This window comes from Crassostrea angulata, chromosome 8, assembly GCF_025612915.1.
Source record: "Crassostrea angulata isolate pt1a10 chromosome 8, ASM2561291v2, whole genome shotgun sequence".
NCBI classification, from domain to species: Eukaryota; Metazoa; Mollusca; class Bivalvia; order Ostreida; family Ostreidae; genus Magallana; species Magallana angulata.
This window is the reverse complement of record NC_069118.1, coordinates 35,275,732-35,294,073: the sequence shown is the minus strand read 5'-3', so window position 1 is coordinate 35,294,073 and position 18,342 is coordinate 35,275,732. Positions and strand designations below refer to the sequence as shown.

The window sequence follows — 18,342 nt, the reverse complement described above, 5'->3', positions numbered from 1 at the left end:
GGTCAAATTTTGGATAAAACAGAGTCATTATTGTGGTCAAAGTCCCATAACTCCAACAAAAAGTATCGACCAATGCTGATTTTCGAAGTTGACCAAAGTATTAGTGGTATAAACATTTGGTATAAATTTAATGAAAATCCGTCAAAATTTGTAGGCATGAGAACGCTTACAAGGTCAATTTTTGGATAAAACGGTGTCATTATTGTGGTCAAAGTCCCATAACTCCAACAAAAAGTATCAACCAATGCTGATTTTCAAACTTGACCAAGGTAACAGTGGTATAAACATTTGGTATAAATTTAATGAAAATCCGCCAAAATTTGTAGGCATGAGAGCGCTTACAAGGTCAAATTTTGGATAAAACAGAGTCATTAATGTGGTCAAAGTCCCATAACTCCAACAAAAAGTATCGACCAATGCTGATTTTCGAACTTGACCAAAGTATTAGTGGTAAAAACATTTGGTATAAATTTAATGAAAATCCGTCAAAATTTGTAGGCATGAGAACGCTTACAAGGTCAATTTTTGGATAAAACAGAGTCATTATTGTGGTCAAAGTCCCATAACTCCAACAAAAAGTATCAACCAATGCTGATTTTCGAACTTGACCAAGGTTATAGTGGTATAAACATTTGGTATAAATTTAATGAAAATCTGTCAAAATTTGTAGGCATGAGAGCGCTTACAAAAAAGTGTGACAGACGGAAACACGGACACATGGATACACGGACCCACGGACGCCCGGCATTTCTATGTCCCCGCTCCGCTTTGCAGCGGAAATTAATCTACTCTACCTGAGGATGCTTCCATACATGTTTTTCTGGCCTAAATGTTATTGAGAAGAAGATTTTTGAAGATTATCTTCATATATTTCTAGGTAAAAATTCATCCCATTGTTGCCCCACCCTTCCGCCTTGGAACTGTGATTCTACAATACCTGAGGATGCTTCCACACAAGTTTCAGCTTTTCTGGCCAATTTGTTTCTGAGAAGATTTTAAAAATACCGACTGCAGTGACAAATTTTCAATAATTCTAAATTATCTCCCCCTTTAAAAGGGTGTGACCCTTCATTTGAACAAACTTGGATCCCCTTCACCCGGTGATGCTTTGTGCCAAGTTTGGTTGAAATCGGCCCAGTGGTTCTGAAGAAAAAGATGACAAGAGGCCAATGGTCCACTTCGCTCACCTGAACAGCAGTTCCTTGAAACATTCTATTTAGTAGCATATGCTATTTCTATTTTAAACTTTGAACCCCTTTCTGGGGCCCCAGTATTGGTCCGAGGTTTATGATTGGCTTTAACAATTTAGAATTAACACTATTTAAGGATCCTTGCATAGTAATCTCACAAAACTAAAGCATTATAGTTCTCGAGAAAAACTTTTTAAAAACATTTTCTATATATATTTCTATGTTATACTTTGAAACCCTCTTGGGTCCCCAGTGCCAAAGCTTTAATAGTTGAAGCATTGTAGTTCTCTAGAAAAAGATTTTTAAACATTTTCCCTCTATATTTCTATGTTAAACTTTCGACACCTCTTGGGGCCCCCGTATTAGAACGAGGGTCACAGCTTTTATAATTTCGAATCTACACAATTTGAGGATGCTTATGTAGTTATCTGACAAATTGTAGTTATCTGACAAATTGAAGCATTGTAGTTTCCGAGAAGAAGATTTTTTTTACATGTTACCTATATATTTCTATATTAAACTTTGACCCCTCTTGTGGCCTCAGTATTAGTCCCGGGGTCACGATTTTACCAACCTTTGGTTCAGGTGAGCTACAATCATTTTAACAAAAAGACCATCCTACATCATCATTAAATTTTTTCAATTCTCAGCTGGTTATATAAATAAAAATAACTTTCTGCATAAGGATACAATTACCGCAGATGAAAAGAATCACAAAGTAGAGACAGGTGATCAGACCTATAGAATTAACACCTCCATATGAATTGATACCATCGTACATCACCATATTCCAATCCTCACCAGTCAAAATCTGAAAATCAAAGAAATCAAATATGAGGCTATACATTACAATACATCAAGTATTGAAGAGTCCTTATACATAATACACTCCACAAACATAATCACTTATAAGAATAATCAATGGTTGAAGTTTCTATAGAATCTGACTAAATGTACTATTTTTCACTACTTTTAACTTAACTGATATCTAAAATAAATATGTGTACCTGGAACACAGTGAGAAGAGACTGCCAGAATGTGTCAAAGTTGCTGCGAGGCTTATCTTCAGTGTTACTGATGACATTGAATTTGCCTCCAAACAACTGCATCCCAAGTAAGGCACAGATAACAATGAAGAGAAACAGGAGAAGCAACAAACTGGCAATAGAGCGCATACTGTTCAACAAAGAGGCCACCAGATTACGCAGAGATGACCAGTATCTACAAACAACAAGGAATCAATGTCACAAACTGAGGTTGTTGATTTTGTAATGTATTATATCAGAAAAAGGAATATTCTAAAACACAGTCCAGCTCACAGGTATCCTGATAAAAGTCAGCCATGATCTATGTGAAGCAGGAAAGTGCCATATCAGTCATATATATATATACAGTACCAACCAGACCCAACCTAACACCACAGCAGACCCCACCTAAGCCCCAGGTTTAGTTTCAGGGTCTGCTTTTGGAAAATTTGCATCTGCTCAGGGTTTACTATGGGTATACTCAGTGTTTATTATGGCTCTACTTGGGTTTGCTTTTGGGGTCAGCTTTAAACACTGAAGTTTGAAGCAGAGCTCTGTTTTATCTTAACGTCTGTAAGCCCCATCCCCTTGTACATTCCAAATACCTATGTAGAGATATTTAAGCATTTTCCTATAACGATCGTTATGTAAGCACATGCATTTACTATAAAGAAGAAATGGAAGATGTACATCAAATTACTCAAATTCCCCCATACATGCATGACTGCAGCGAAAGATTGAAATTGTCAATTATAAATTTTGTAAAGTCGCCGATGAACACGTGTTTATAATGTATTTCAAGCCCTTATAAGTAATTACATTTGCAAAACTCATCTAAAGCAAAAACACATTTTATCATCTAATTCTCCGTTTTTTGTTGAAAAAAAAAACCAATCACAGGAAACGTGTTTATGTCGTATAAAGTCATCATCAAATAAAACAATGATAAATCTATGCAAACAGTATCTTCATTTGAACTATAAAACCCGGAGCAAACCATGAGTGAACCCCTGAAAGCAGAGCTGGGGTGTAGTTGGGGGTCTACTTTCTGTTAGGTTAGGTCTGATTGGTACTGTATCATCTGTTTGGTTTGATGAAATTTTCATTAATTTCTAGGAAATTCCTAGATTCAAAAAAATTTTACCGTGTAGCTTTAAAAACTCGAAGCAATCGAGCACATCTCAAAACACTAACTCCCAAGGGTGGAAGGACTTTGGCATATATGAGGATGACTTCAATGATACTGAAGAGGACCACAAGACTGTCAAAACGGTTAAACAATGATACAAAGTATCCCTGTAGTCCTAAACTGTACATCTTCAGCAACATCTCCAGAGTGAAAAGGATGACAAAAAATAAATTGGCAATTGCTGAAAAAATAAAAGTGTTTGTTAAAGAGAATGATTCTAAAACTATGCAACAATAAACTAACAAAGTTAATTTTGAAGGCCTTTTCTACTGATGAGCTAAGATTTGATAACTTTGTACTTAAACTTGTTTAAAAATTTAAGTAGATTGCGCATTTGTCAAGATTTTGTGATTCTTGCTTTTCTTACTTTACTTACACACTGTAACTAGAAGGACTTCATAAACATAGAGGAACTCTAATGATTTGTGATGTAAAATGATTTTTATCTAACAAATTGTGATTATTTTCCCACTGGCCATGGCGAGGGAATAGAAAACACACAAGGAGTTGAAAAATATACCATCAGAAACTATATGAGATTCTTTTCCCACATATTTTAATCCAGTATTCATGGTTGATGTTTTCATTTTGAATTTATCATTACACTCTGCGAATAGATTCATTTTTGATGATTTTCACATATAAATATATATGTCTGTCTATTCCATAATTTCTGACAAATTTCAAAATGAAAAATTAAATGCATCAATTAGGCTCTACAATACATATTAATTATTCATTGTTTTAGATGAAATCTGCCTACCTTGGAAGCTATCCAGCCACTGGGGCTGTTTATGATGCTCTGAAGTTAAAACTAAAGTATTCAGGAACACCATCACAATGACAGTCCAATAAAAGGCTTGAGACTTCACAAGTTTTCTACACATCCTTCTACATCTCCTGTTCCATTTCCGTAATCTTCGACTAAAAGAGACGAAACATATTACAGTAAAAAGTTCCAAAAGCAACGTAAAATGTCATTTAAGTGGAGTTAACATAGCATTGACTGACCACATACATTACAACTATCCATATTTAAGTAGATGTATTCTGTAAAAGAATTCACATCACACTGATAAGAATTGGGTAAAATCCCAATTCTAAAAAAATTCACCCCTTCCTTCATCTTACAATAGCAAACCACTATTTCTGACCAATAATTTAAAATCACAAGCTGTTTTTTTTATCAGACCAGTCGATCAGATATCAAGATAAAGAGTAACAATGACATTAACTGATGCATTTTACCCTTGTAGATGGTGAATTAATTTGGCTGATACACATGTGAATGGGTGTTAATCTGACTAATCAAGGAATGCGTCCTTATGGCATCGAAATGAGAAGTATATTGCCATATTTTGTACTAATGTCAAGAACAATGTGAAAAAAATCTCTTGCATGGTATGACATTTTACAGGAGAGCTATTAACAAGAGAAAAGCTGTCAATGTGACTTCAAACTGAGTTTTCTTTTGTTTGAACAGTATTCATAATCTATTTGTCAATCTTGAAAACTGTAGGAGGAGTTATCCGTACAATAGGGGTACCCTTTATGCAAATATTCTGCAAGAAAATGACTAAGTTCAACAGCTGGTAGTTTCTTCAAAAGTAACCAAACATCACAATTCAAGTAATATGCACAGTTCTGATATATGTACATCTGATCTGGAAAACAACAACTTCCTATCTTGAAAACTGTAGGAGGAGTTATCCGTACAATAGGGGTACCCTATATACAATATTCTGCATACAATATTCTGCGCCATTTTCGCCATTCCAATAACTGAATTTTCCTTCAGAAAACTTGGTTGAAAACAAATAATTCTACACTTCTGCATCTTGTCATTATAATTGACTGTCAAAAATTTTCCTCTGTTAATACTACTTTAAATCAGGTAGAAATCTTAACCTTAAATTTGTAAATTAAAAGAGGCTTTTACAAATGTATATTCTTCAATATTTATATTTGCAAATATGTTTCCTTACAAATGTATAATCTTCAATATATATATTTGCAAATATGCTTCACTATATGAACCTAGAGAAGGGCATAACGTGCAATTCTGCTTACCATACGATATGACATCACAATGGTTACCGCACATGCTTATCGTTTGACAGTTGCATTATAGTAAAAATAAAACATGTTTTTGTTATTAATTTTGAACATTTTTTCCTTTCTAAACTTTGTTATTATTAGCAATATGAATTTATATTTCACAAAAGATAATATCTGCTTCATAGGATTTAATCACGAAACCAACCAAGTTCATATCTCGGTGAACTTTTTAACATGCTGTTTATTTCTTCCTTTAATACAGTTTTTATCTAAATGACCTAGTTCGTCTCTTTATATGGGAAACAATAAATGAAAAATCTGAGTTGTTAGCAGAATAGAAATAAAGTTCTTATCATCATATATGTTGGAGAATAATCTCCGAGGTTGAGATATGATGTTTGAAATATAAAAACCTTGGCTCAAAAACTTGTCCTTCATTTCTTAAACAAAAAATAATGTTATATCTACTTTAAAATGCCCAGTATGGCAAGCTGAAATTGGTTGAATGAAGAAATCTCACAACATGGTAACCAATGAGAAGTAATTTCTGCTAAAATTGCATCAATCCAAATACAGCTATTGTATAGATTAAAATAGATGTAAAAATAAAATATAACAAAATTTCACATTATTCACTGTTCATTCATATAGTGAGTTTGAATTCTGTTCTTCCGGTCAGGGATGGGGTAATTGTAATCAGCAGTAATTGATTACAGGTTGCTGAATAATCATGACTACTGTAGATATCTCATTAAACATAAGGAATTAATTTCCATGTAAAATCACGAGAAGAAACCCTTGCCAATTTTAAAGTCTCGCTTTTATTTTTCAGACAGTATTGAACTATACGAAATCATAACAATTAATTGGTGATTGCGATTCTATATTCTCCCATTTTGATACAAAACAGCAGAATCGAGGAAATAAGTACTCACGTAAAAAAAGGAATTTACAGTAGCCAGTAATCATCCAGTTTTCTGATTAGAAGTACCGGTAATCGTAATTTAATCACTTACTCTTTAAAAAAAAGCTTGTAATCATGATTAATTTTAGATTACCCGTACTTTTATGATTACAATAGTAAAATTAAAAGACTTGAAATAAAAATTCATCAGAGTTTTTCGGTGAATAAGCCTTGATCAACTTCAGATAAAGTTTCAGTAAGGAATGAATATCATTAATGTAAAATGTGTTTTAGCAGCTAGGATAATACAGCATGTTTTATAATATATGATACCGGTATATCAAAGCATGCCTAGTCAACCATTGTTTTAATTATTAAAAACATATACCTTTCAGTTTAAGTTCAACACATATGAACATGGTCAATTATATGTACCGGCGTTTAAACAGTTTTCTTTTTAATTATATGATTTTTAAAAATCGTGTCTTATTTGATAGATAAATCAACATCTTTCTTTTTAGAACAAAGACGATTAGAAAAAACCCATTTCAAATGGCTATGGACACACACAGACAAAAATTTCCTCAAATGTTAACAATACATTGAAATGAAAAAAGCTTCTAAAAATTATAACTTGATATCAGAAGTAATACTCTTCTCAAAAATACATCGTTTCTTTCCTAAACATTAAATTAACAAAAAACGAGAACGCCCCCTTAAAATACTAGTTATGTAATCTAAAGTAATCACATGTAATCATGATTACAAGAAGGGAAAATAATCTAAAGTAACCGATTACTTCTAAAATTGTATGTAATCAGCTTGTTATTGATTCCTTTTAAAATCCAAATTAATTGTAATTTAATTGATTACTTTTGAAAGCAATCACTCCATCCCTGCTTCAGGTAATTGACATATAATGCATGATCATTATTTTAAATCAATTGACAGACAACAATGCAATTATTTATAAATGGTAAGTCTACTCTATATTTACCTTTTTCTATGCCACCATGTTTGTTGTATCTCTCCACTTTCCACATCTTCTGTTTTCACTGATGGTGTTTCTTGGTTTTCTGGGATAAAAGTAAAGTTAAAAAATAACCTATCAATATACATGCATTATTAGTATTGATCGAGGTAAACACATCTCAATGTATAGGTTAATTCTACTAGTAATTGCATGCATAGTCAATTCTTATACATTTAATCTCATTTTAAAGTTTAATGTAAACAATTGGCAAAATAACAATTTTATTACAAAATTAACTTAAAAACATCATGTCTGTCCAATATCTGGAACTAAAGTAATTTTTTTCCAAAACACTCTGGCTCTAGCAAAAATCAGATAGGCAACATTTTGTGAAACACATGAACAAGAATGTGGGACTTAATTAGTTGACAATATCCTAAATGAAAAAATTGAAGTTAAAATACACTAACAAATTAGATTCTGTGATTCATTTTTGGATTTGATGCTTTGAAAGATTACTAACAATAATTTTTACAGTTTTCCCAAACTTCACCCCCCCCCCCCCCCCCAAGGGAATTTCAGAGTTTGTTCCCTTTCTTCAATACATTTGTTTTATATTAGCTTACTTATAAGTTTTATGGAAGTTAAATTTGTTGATAAGTTTACTAACTTGAGTGAATAAGGAGACTTAACAAAACTGTATCAGGAAGAATTTCATTGGTTAAAAAATAACTAGTGCATTAAAATGTATACAATACGTAATAATTACTAATAAATTTGATAAAGAGGAAATGCCATTTCATGCATAGTTTCATAGTGCTTCAATGTAGACAGAGGGTCCACTCTTTGAACATTCATTATAAATGAATTACAGAATAAAAGGTTTGCACTCATTTTGACAAAGCCAGGTTGAACAATAAGGTTCTCTTATCTCAATGTACTGTTTTCATCTTGAGGACATTTTCTCTAAACTAAATAATATATAAAAACTAGATAATGTTTAAACACCGGTGTTTAAACATTATCTAGTTTTTATATATTATTTAGTTTAGTTTAGTGCTAGTTTTGTAGATGTTTTTCTTCTTATGTAGTTTTTATTTTGTTGTCCTGAAGAAGGGACGGGTTGTCCCGAAAATTTGACAATATTTTACTTTATTGTTCGTGTCGTTGGTTATTCTTAGTGCTTTTATATATATATATATATATATATATATATATATATATATATATATATATATATATATATATATATATATATATATATATATATATATATATATATATACTGAAATCAAATGAAATTCAACATAAGTATCTAGGCTTTTTACAATGTTCAAGCATGTTTGTCCACCAATCTTACAGTGTCGATTTGTGTAGAAGTTTCACAATGAAAGTCAGACGATTGAACCTACTTTCTTCACATATCCAGCATTGTTGTTCCTAGTGATAATACCACTGAGCCAGTCATTGATGTTTACCGGGTTTTACATGTTTTTTAACATTTAAGTAAAATCTATGGTAGGGACAAATAATTCCAAGATAATTACGAGTTATCAAACACTGGTGAGGATCTGAAAACTTATATAAAAATTAACTGGTGAAAAACAGTGAAAAATACTCATACCAATGCAATTCAAAACATTTTGTTACGTACATTTTGGTTGTGTGTGCAAAGAAGAAAGAAGTTTAGTACACAAAATGTGTTTTATATACAGTACAGCTCACGAGTATCCCGACACCCACCGTGTAAAAAACACGGTGGAAAACGGTCTGTGTCGCACCGTGCACACGGTGTGACACCGTGTATGTGTATTGGAAAATTCAAGAAAAAGCACCGTGTCGCGCCGTGGCCGCCCGTGTAACTCCGTGGCCACTGTGTTACTCCGTGGATATCGTTACCTGAGACGTTGATAGAAATAGCGTATGTTTAGGAATAAAAAAATTATTGCTAAACAAGGTTTGAAACATACAGATCCTTTTCATATTTAATAAAAAATATCGACTTACCTTGCATGGACCTAGAAAATTGTCGGGGCTGTCAACGTGAAGTTAAGTTTTTGTGATCTGAAAACTCGACGTAAATGGGTGCCTTTTAATTCATTTGTTCTTAAATAAATTGAAATAAATTCACCAAATATATTTAATAATCAGTTGATATATAATCAAAATTCAAATCAATTTAATCTTGTTTTTTTTCTAAACACACGTGATGTTGTAACTGACGATCCGATTAAAATGTCGGGAGATTAAACGTCTTATTTTCTGTTATCTGAAAACTTTCTGATTTATTAATTAATTTACAGTCTTAATATAAACCAATTAAAAATGAAAAATGAAAACATTTCAGATCATGTTTTTTTAAAAACACGTTGATGTGCTGTAGTAAATAACAACCCCATATTACTGGTGACTCGAATAATTTGGACTTCAGCTATTTATGTAGCAATAAATAAACAAAAAATCACTTTTATATTATAGTTTATAGTTAAATACCTGTACAAACTCTTGTTAAATTATATTCAAGCATTGTACAGGTACTAAAAATATACCCGCATTTCATAAAATAACTTTCAACTTTATTTCCGTATAGCGGGTAATGGCCTCGTGATTTCACATGAAAAATCACTCGTTCGATACACCTGTACGGAAGCTGATCAGGTACACACCATTGTCTTTCATCTTGGGTTCTATACACAACAGGTGTTATTGTCTGTCTTGTTAGGTGTCATTGTAATTTACAACTAACTGTTTGTATATTTGGACGTCTGAACAGGTGTACTCGAGATGCCGTTATTCACACCTTTCCACGGACACCTGTTTGGTAACTCATCACAACCCGTCGTGTGTATGGTCTGAATATATCTTACTTCTACTTTTTTAGTTCCATGATTTTTTCTAATCTCTAACAAACAAAAAAATTGTCTGTAGATATGTACACAAACAACTACACGTAAGACTATCGGCGCGTGGATCCGGAGAACAATTCAGCAACTCTATAAATGCGGGAATTTCACAAAGTATTAACTTGCGATAAGAAATTATTTACCGGGTACACATACATGTATGTACGAAAAAACTTGATTGATTTAAAAGATGAATGAGATAACACGGTAACTTTTTGCAAGCATTTTAAACAGTTAACACAACTTTATTTACTTTATAACCAATCTAATATGTGTGATGTGAAATAGCGTCGAAATTTTAACGAAAAATCTTATTACATCATGAACTTTACAAACTTTTAGTCATTGTGTTAAAATCGTTATTAAAATTATGGATCTAAAATAAATGAATTAAATTTATACAAATAGAACTCTTATAATTCAAAAATGATTGCACAAAAGTACAGAGAGAGAGAGAGAGAGAGAGAGAGAGAGAGAGAGAGAGAGAGAGAGAGAGATTCTACAACGCTATATTCCAACTCCATACATGCAATATAAGAAGGAAGAAACTAAACATTTCAAACACTAAATACTTCATTGCTAAACATTTTTCTATTTTGCGGACTTAAAAAAAAACAATAGAACGACATTTTTTCCTTTTCATGGAAGGAGCACGTGGTCTATCTCGCGGGCTGATTTGATTGACAGGGATAGCACGTGGACTCTGCCTGCATAGATTCTATAGCAATTTTAGGGAAAGGGGTTCAATATAATGGAAACTATAAATCTAACTTATTAAACTGAATTACAAGTAAAATGTACTTAAAATTAAACTCATACCGATATTCCCCCCTCTCTCTCTCTCTCTCTCTCTCTCTCTCTCTCTCTCTCTCTCTCTCTCTCTCTCTCTCATATGACGATCATTAAACAATCAAACAGTAATTATTGCAATACTGAGTAGTTTCTTGGAACACAAATAATTTCTAAACCCAAGTTGCTTATAAAGATGAAATAAAAAAAATTATCAAGTACCGATCCACGGACTCTAAGCGCTATGAATATGTACTCTGCGGTACTACATGAACAAGTACATCACACATGTCTAAAAGAAAGAAAATTTGAAAATATATGAAATATAAAGCCGTATAATTATATATTTAGAGAAAGTACAGTTGTTTTCAACAACCCATTTTATTTGTTATCGTTGAATAGAGTATAAGTGAGAGAAGATCACAGTTATGATTCTATGCACTATTGAAACTGCCAAACTACAGTAACTACGATTACTACTACGTTTAAAAACGGACTGAAACAAAAACTTATGGAACCGTGTATTTGAATTTTAAAAAGGAAAAGAAAGTGTTAGTGTTTTAATTGATCAAACCTTTATGTGGGCGATAACGATTTTTTTGGTTCTTAATATCAACAAAAATCAACCGTAACAATTGCATACGTCTGAAAATTGCGTGCATAAAAATTTTATTTGTTTATTTCTATTTTTTTTTTTGTCTTTTTCTTTTATTCTCTTTCGTGCATCAATAAATATTTTATTCTTTATAAGTTTAATTCCTAAATCCTCCTTTTTTCACAGGTAAATACCGCGTGTTACACCGTGTAACTGTCCGTGTTGCATCGCGTTGCACCGTGTCGCACCGTGTTTTTTCTCGTTTCGTGGCCGTAACAGAGAACAATAGATCAAAGGTACCGACACTTCCACGCTCAGCGTGGACTTGCAAACACGGTGGTCGGTGTTTTTGACGGGATACTCGTGAGCTGTACTGTATATAAGAAATTGTGATGAGGAAAAGTAAGAGAGTGTGGGGTGTAACTGTATAGGTATAAGATCCTGGAGAGTGGGTAAACACACACCATGTCAACTCTATACATACATCTGCCACATCAAATAACTTCAGAGGTGCCACAGACCATGGATACAGTACTACAGGCGATTTAGCTTGATTGTCAATTTTAATTCACATCTTATATCAAAAAACTACCTCCTGTTGCAATAAGCCGAATAATATATTATTTACTATAAGGAGTACCTGGTATTTAAAAAAGGTTTTCGCAAATTTATTTAAACATAAAATATTACTTCAGACCTGCTTATATCAATAATAGTTTAATCGTTTAATGAAAAAAACCATGATACCTAGAAAGACCAGTAAAATTATTGCCACTCTTTGATATCCATGTTGGTATAATATTTTATTGAGATTAAACCCCAATGGACTGCTGTACTGGTACATGAACTTCCTCTAGATATCTTACATCGTATTTATCATTACTAAATTTTCCCCAAAGGTACATTTATTTTGAAAAAAGTCAGGCAATCCATGTAATATGCAGTAAATTCAAATGACAAAAAATCCATATATACTTGTAAAGCTCTTTGAAAACTAGAGGCCCATGGGCCACATCGCTCACCTGAGCATCACTAGGCATGATAAAATCAGCTTAATGAAGTCATAATACAAAATATCTGGACAATCTTTACTTTCAAGAATGGTATGATGACCCACTCTATAAAAACTATAGTCTGAACATCCGATTTCATTAGCATTTTGTTGCTCAATTAGCATATCCATATTTTGATGTCTTAAAAATTTGAAGTCAATTTTTAAAAGTTTTGGCAATGTTGATTGCAAATGATTACACATGCTTAATACATGTAACAAGATATCTGTTAGAAAAAAAATGTGGGGTTTTTCAAATGAACTTAAGTGGGTTTATTCCTTGGCTTATTCCACCACATTCTTTCGCCTGAAAATTGTGTATTTTACATAAGACTTTTTGGTAGTTACCGGTACTCAATTAATCCAGCTTTCCTCTTGATTATGGACCTAATCTTTAACCATTTCCTAATGATTTGGTTGCTATGAACTTTTCTGCACATATCACTAAGAGGGACAAAATCCCCTCCTAGCTTTCAATATGATGTTAAACAGGATCCTTTAATGTGTCCCAGTTGTTCATTTTATTTCATGTCTTCTCCGTTTCCTACAGACAATCTCATCCTGATTTTACTTAAATCAAAAAATTTTTGTTCTCACAAGTTCCTAAATGTGACTTTTTCCTTGTTAATGAATCTTACCATTTGTTAATTCAATCTATTTCCCCCAGTAAAACTGTACATTTCAAAAATATCCTTACAACTTTTCATTTCATTAATATTCATAAACGTCACCAATGCTCTACTAGGTCTGAAATTGCCAAAATTTTATCACATTAAGACCCTCCCTTTCTCATCCCTTACACTAATCAGTCATCTGGCACCTCTGATACTCACTGTGGCGAGGTGTAGCACCTTCTTCATTTTCTTCCTCATTTTCAGGGTCTATGTCTTCTGCCTGTGTAATCCAGTCTAAATATCCACGAAGGTCCTCTTCAAGCTGCTTCTTCTCTCGAAGCTTTTGAAAATCTCCCCGTGCTTTGGCCTTTTCTCTTTCTTTAGAAAACTCTCTGGAAAAGACATTTCAGATACACGTATGCAAAAAGACAAAGAGCTAGGAAAAATAATATATATGTATTATATCAGAGAAAACTTAAATAAGATATCATGCAGAGACATTTAGCAAAATTTCAAAAGTGGCAGGTACTGAATAGTAAATACAATACCTCAAAATATCAAAGGCATTGCATACTGAATGGTACATACTATACTAAACATTTTGAACAACAGCTTGACATGTAAGGTTATAAAAATGAAGTTCCAGGTTGGAAAGAGGCAAAGTAGACATATTGAACAGTGCAGTTGCATGATTAAAAACTTTACCAATCATTATACTCAGTATGCTACATGGTTTTGCATGTCAACATTAATATAATCATGTTCCCAACAAGTGTGTGATGTTCAATCATATAGAAGAATGGCTGTTTAATGTAACCATTTAATGTACCCGGTACTTACCCACTAAGTACACCTAAAACTAAGTTGAGTACAAAAAATGATCCAATAATGATTAAACTAATGAAGTATGTCCATGGCCAACTGTTTCCTAGTGAGTCATTAATCTAAAATAGAAAGAGAATCTAAATCAAGATAAAATCATAACTATTTCTTCAAAAATATTAACTTATACATCAATATAATTTGTGGATTCAAACACTAAAATATGTTGTCTAAAGTTTTGTCAAAATGTTGATGGCCTGTGTTGTACATAGTCTATATTTTAAGGTTTTTCTAGCTTTATGTACACGCTATATACAGTCCCTGAAACATTCTACTTTCCCATATTTCTGTGTGTTCACTGTGCGCTCACTTGCCCTCTCTGCTTCGCTCCGTTTGCGCTCACCATTCACAAAGCGTTCACCATTCATTTTCATTAGAAATTGCAAAATTTTTTTGCTTTTTTTTCGTGATTACAAACGAAATACAATTTAAGTAAAACTCCCAAAGCACTCCGAACAAATCATTCATCTTCTGTTCAAAAAGTGTTCGCATATCATTCACTATGCCTTCCCTGTTTACTTTGGGCTCCGTTTGCGCTCTGCGTTTGCCCATCGTTCGCTGTTCATTAGCCTTCATTAAATTCCATTCAGCGTGCGCTCACTGTTTGCTCAGAGTGCACTCACCATATGCTCAGAATGCACTCACCGTTCAAGTGGAAAAGTAGAACGTTTCAGGGACTGTAGACAGGTAATATTGTACAAGAAATCTCTTACATTATATAATACATCTGTCCATCCTTCTAAGGTGATGCATTGGAATACTGTTAACATTGCTAAACCAAAGTTGTCAAAGTTAGTGATGCCATCATTAGGACCAGCCCAATATCTTCGACATGTGGAGTTTTCTGGACAAGAGAATCCCTTCCCACAAGGATGAACATCTGAGAGAGTCATGACGGAATCTAAAGAGATATAAAATCATACATATTTACAATTATAAACCCTACTGTACACAACAATTCCTAATATTTGACAATAACTAAGCTTTTCAATTACAAAATTTAGCCAGATAACACCCGTTCCTTATCTGCTGATATAATAACAATCTTACTTGTTTGTTTATCAAAACAGGTTTCATGCATGGATCCTGAGAAGAGTTCTAATCCAATGATGGCATATATAAATATGACAAAGATCACAAGCAAAGCTATATGGAGTAAAGGCACCATAGCACGCACGATAGCGTTAAGCACCACTTGTAGGCCTGAAAGAAGACAAAATATGCCTTTATATATCCTGTTTAAAAAAATGCAATCAAACATCACAGTAAAATTCATAATGTGTAGAATATAATTCATTGTTTTTTTTTAAAGAAGTAAGAAGCTTGTTGCTTTATTCTGACTTAATTCTTAGTCTGAAACATAGATACAAAAATGCATGCCAAAAAAAAACAAAAACAAATGTTAATCTATGTTATATATATTTTAGATAAAATAGTAAAGAAAGAAGTACCGGTACCATATGTTTAGATGCAAATTCAATAATTTCGAATAATGATACTATAAAAAATATAATGTGACTTTTAGGTAATCTTATCAGTGCACTATGATTTTGTGCATGCATAGCGCTAAAGAGTTTTCAAGGCTTAATTACGTTGGAATGCTACACCACAACTTAATTAAAATATCAAACCATTACTGTATCAATTTTGAAATATGACTTTATTGTTTGATAAAAAAATATTATCCTTCTGATAATTTTGATTGAATTCATAGCAAGAAATTGGATAAACTGTTTCAGTGTCTAATTACAGACACTTAAAAGTTTTCAATATTTATAATATTGAAATCTTCTCCAACATTTTCATTTCATTTCGATTAATAAAGAATTATCTATTTAAAAAAAAATTGGGGGAGGGGGCATATTATTTCAACTTGTCAACTCAAGAAATTTTTTTGCAGTTTGAATTTTTGCAATGGGATCAGTTTGATTTTCAAAATTGGCTCCATTTTGTAATTATTTCTGGAGTTTGTCCATTTCGTTTTAATTTCCATTTAGAATATGTCTAGTACCATATCTTTACTAAAAGGTATAAATTTTATAAAATAGATTTTATATATTTCCAGGCTTTAACCATATTCTTTTTTTCCAATTTCTTTTTTTTTTCATTGCACATTTATTCATTTGCAGCAATATTGAGCCTCATGTGCATTATATCTTTCTATCAACAACAAAATCATAATTTTAAAGATCCAAATAAAAAAGTTTTGTCATAACATTCCACATGAATTCTTTTTGCCTACATGTAACCAAGTGATTTACATCCAACTGAACATATAATATCACCATCCTTTTAAAATTTGTTTTTTATATGCACGGCTGTATTGAAACTACATGTAGCATTTTGCATATATACTCAGTAGTCATCTTAAAAAATTATTTGTTAAATAATAATTACCATTATTATATCATTTTTTTTTTAATTATATCATTTTGTATCTTATGGATAAAGTTGTTGTAGGATTGTGTTACAATTTTTTTTCATATACCAGTACACATGTACTGGTACTCTAAGTACTATAAACTGTTTGTAGTGATAGACTAGCTCCTAAATCTGCCCAAGAATCCCCTGTCTTTTTAATTCTTTCTTTGGTTGTGTCTGCTGATGTTGAGAGTAATATTTCAATTGATAAGCTGTAGCATCTGTCTTCAATCCTGGCAGACATGTAGTAGATGTGAAGCCTTCACTCCTCTGGCATGCAGGGCATACTGTTACACATGTACGACTGCTGGCTCATCACTTGTGGTTTGCCTGGCTTTTATTATATGGTAAATATCTGTGATAACACTAGTTGTTAAGAGAATGCATGCCTGAGGGTTTGGCAATCTTACCTACATATATATTACAGGAACCTCATTTTTTCCAACTTCATTTAATACTACAACGGCTTGAGTAAAGTTTGGAGGTGACACCACAATAAAAATAAAATAAAACAAAAACTGCAAGCCAACCAACCAACCAAAAAAAGAAATCGAACACTGCATTACAATACTAACTAAAAACAAGCAAATAGATCACGCAAATACAGAGTCTGATTATGTAGGTAATATGAACAGCATATCAATTGTTAACCAGATTAGTGAATAATCCTTATAGGAAAGCCCTGCATCGCCACAATGAATCAATCAATTTTAGCCACATTAATATCAGCCATATTTTTGTTGACCATATATCAGGTACGTTTATATACAGCCTACATATCATGTAAATTGCTAAATTCCACTAGTTTGAATCAAATAAATTCAGTCCATAAAGCATGTTCCTTACAAATAAATTCAATTAAGTTCTACTTATACTGTAATTTGAAAATTTATATGATGATTTTAATTTCACCATGTTTGCAATTTAAGCATTTCTTCTGCAAAATTTCTCTCTACTGTACAGTAGAAGTCTTATGTCCTATAAGTTTTAAAGTGTCATTTTCTAAAGCAGGGAAATAAAATCATTGCTTTTGTATTTTGTAGCAATTTACATTTTTTGTGAAATTTTAAGATGTAGAATTAAAAAAACTTCATAAACTTATATACCAGTAATAGAAATATTAAAATTTATTATTACTAGTATTTAAAATTCTCTAATAAATTATAAATATTTCAAAGATGAAGTTTAACGAAAACAAGAAGATGAAAATACTTTTAAAAATTACTTGGGAAAAAAATTATGTCTATTAAATAAACTTGTAATAAAAACAGACTAGATTATAGGATCAATGAAAATCATTGATAGGAAGAAAACCTAAAAAACTAGCTATCACAAAATATCTAGAGTACATGTATAGCTAAAGGAACAGTCCAGACGATCAGAGTTGGTGGACTTCCTCAACTGTCTTGTGATAGAATTTCTACAGCAGATTGCTACAGAGTGACAGGACACCAAATCATAAAACACAGACACCAAAATACTTACTGGGCACGCCTGAAACCAGACGTAGGGGGCGCAGAACCCTAAATGCTCGCAGGGCTTTCACATCAAAATTACTGACGTTCATTGTTGACAAGACAGTGCTTATAATACTGAAATGAAGAGGGAAGAAAAACTACAACCCATGCTGAAATCAACTTATCAGCCATCTTTGTGGCCCTTTTACACAGGCCACTCTTGAAATTGCATGTCCACATAATACCACCAAAACTTTTAGCCGGTTTCTGTGGGCAGTATATATTCAATTT

At 32.4% G+C, this 18,342-nt stretch overlaps 1 protein-coding gene across 22 annotated transcripts in view; it reads right to left on the bottom strand.

Annotated features, from left to right (window-relative positions):
- The window catches only part of LOC128158970 (muscle calcium channel subunit alpha-1-like), a 99,613-nt gene that overhangs the window by 50,140 nt on the left and 31,131 nt on the right, over positions 1–18,342 (bottom strand). For 18 of the 22 annotated variants that reach the window (XM_052821984.1, XM_052821969.1, XM_052821985.1 and 15 more), the window contains 10 exons: positions 18,080–18,186; positions 15,224–15,376; positions 14,887–15,074; positions 14,132–14,235; positions 13,511–13,683; positions 7,364–7,442; positions 4,168–4,328; positions 3,360–3,585; positions 2,198–2,411; positions 1,881–2,001 (listed from right to left, as the gene is read on the bottom strand). In XM_052821984.1, the coding sequence (XP_052677944.1) occupies positions 1,881–2,001; positions 2,198–2,411; positions 3,360–3,585; positions 4,168–4,328; positions 7,364–7,442; positions 13,511–13,683; positions 14,132–14,235; positions 14,887–15,074; positions 15,224–15,376; positions 18,080–18,186 (1,526 nt within the window). The remainder of the gene's footprint in view (positions 1–1,880; positions 2,002–2,197; positions 2,412–3,359; positions 3,586–4,167; positions 4,329–7,363; positions 7,443–13,510; positions 13,684–14,131; positions 14,236–14,886; positions 15,075–15,223; positions 15,377–18,079; positions 18,187–18,342) is intronic. The other 4 variants (XM_052821977.1, XM_052821983.1, XM_052821986.1 and 1 more) reach the window with 2 other exon arrangements.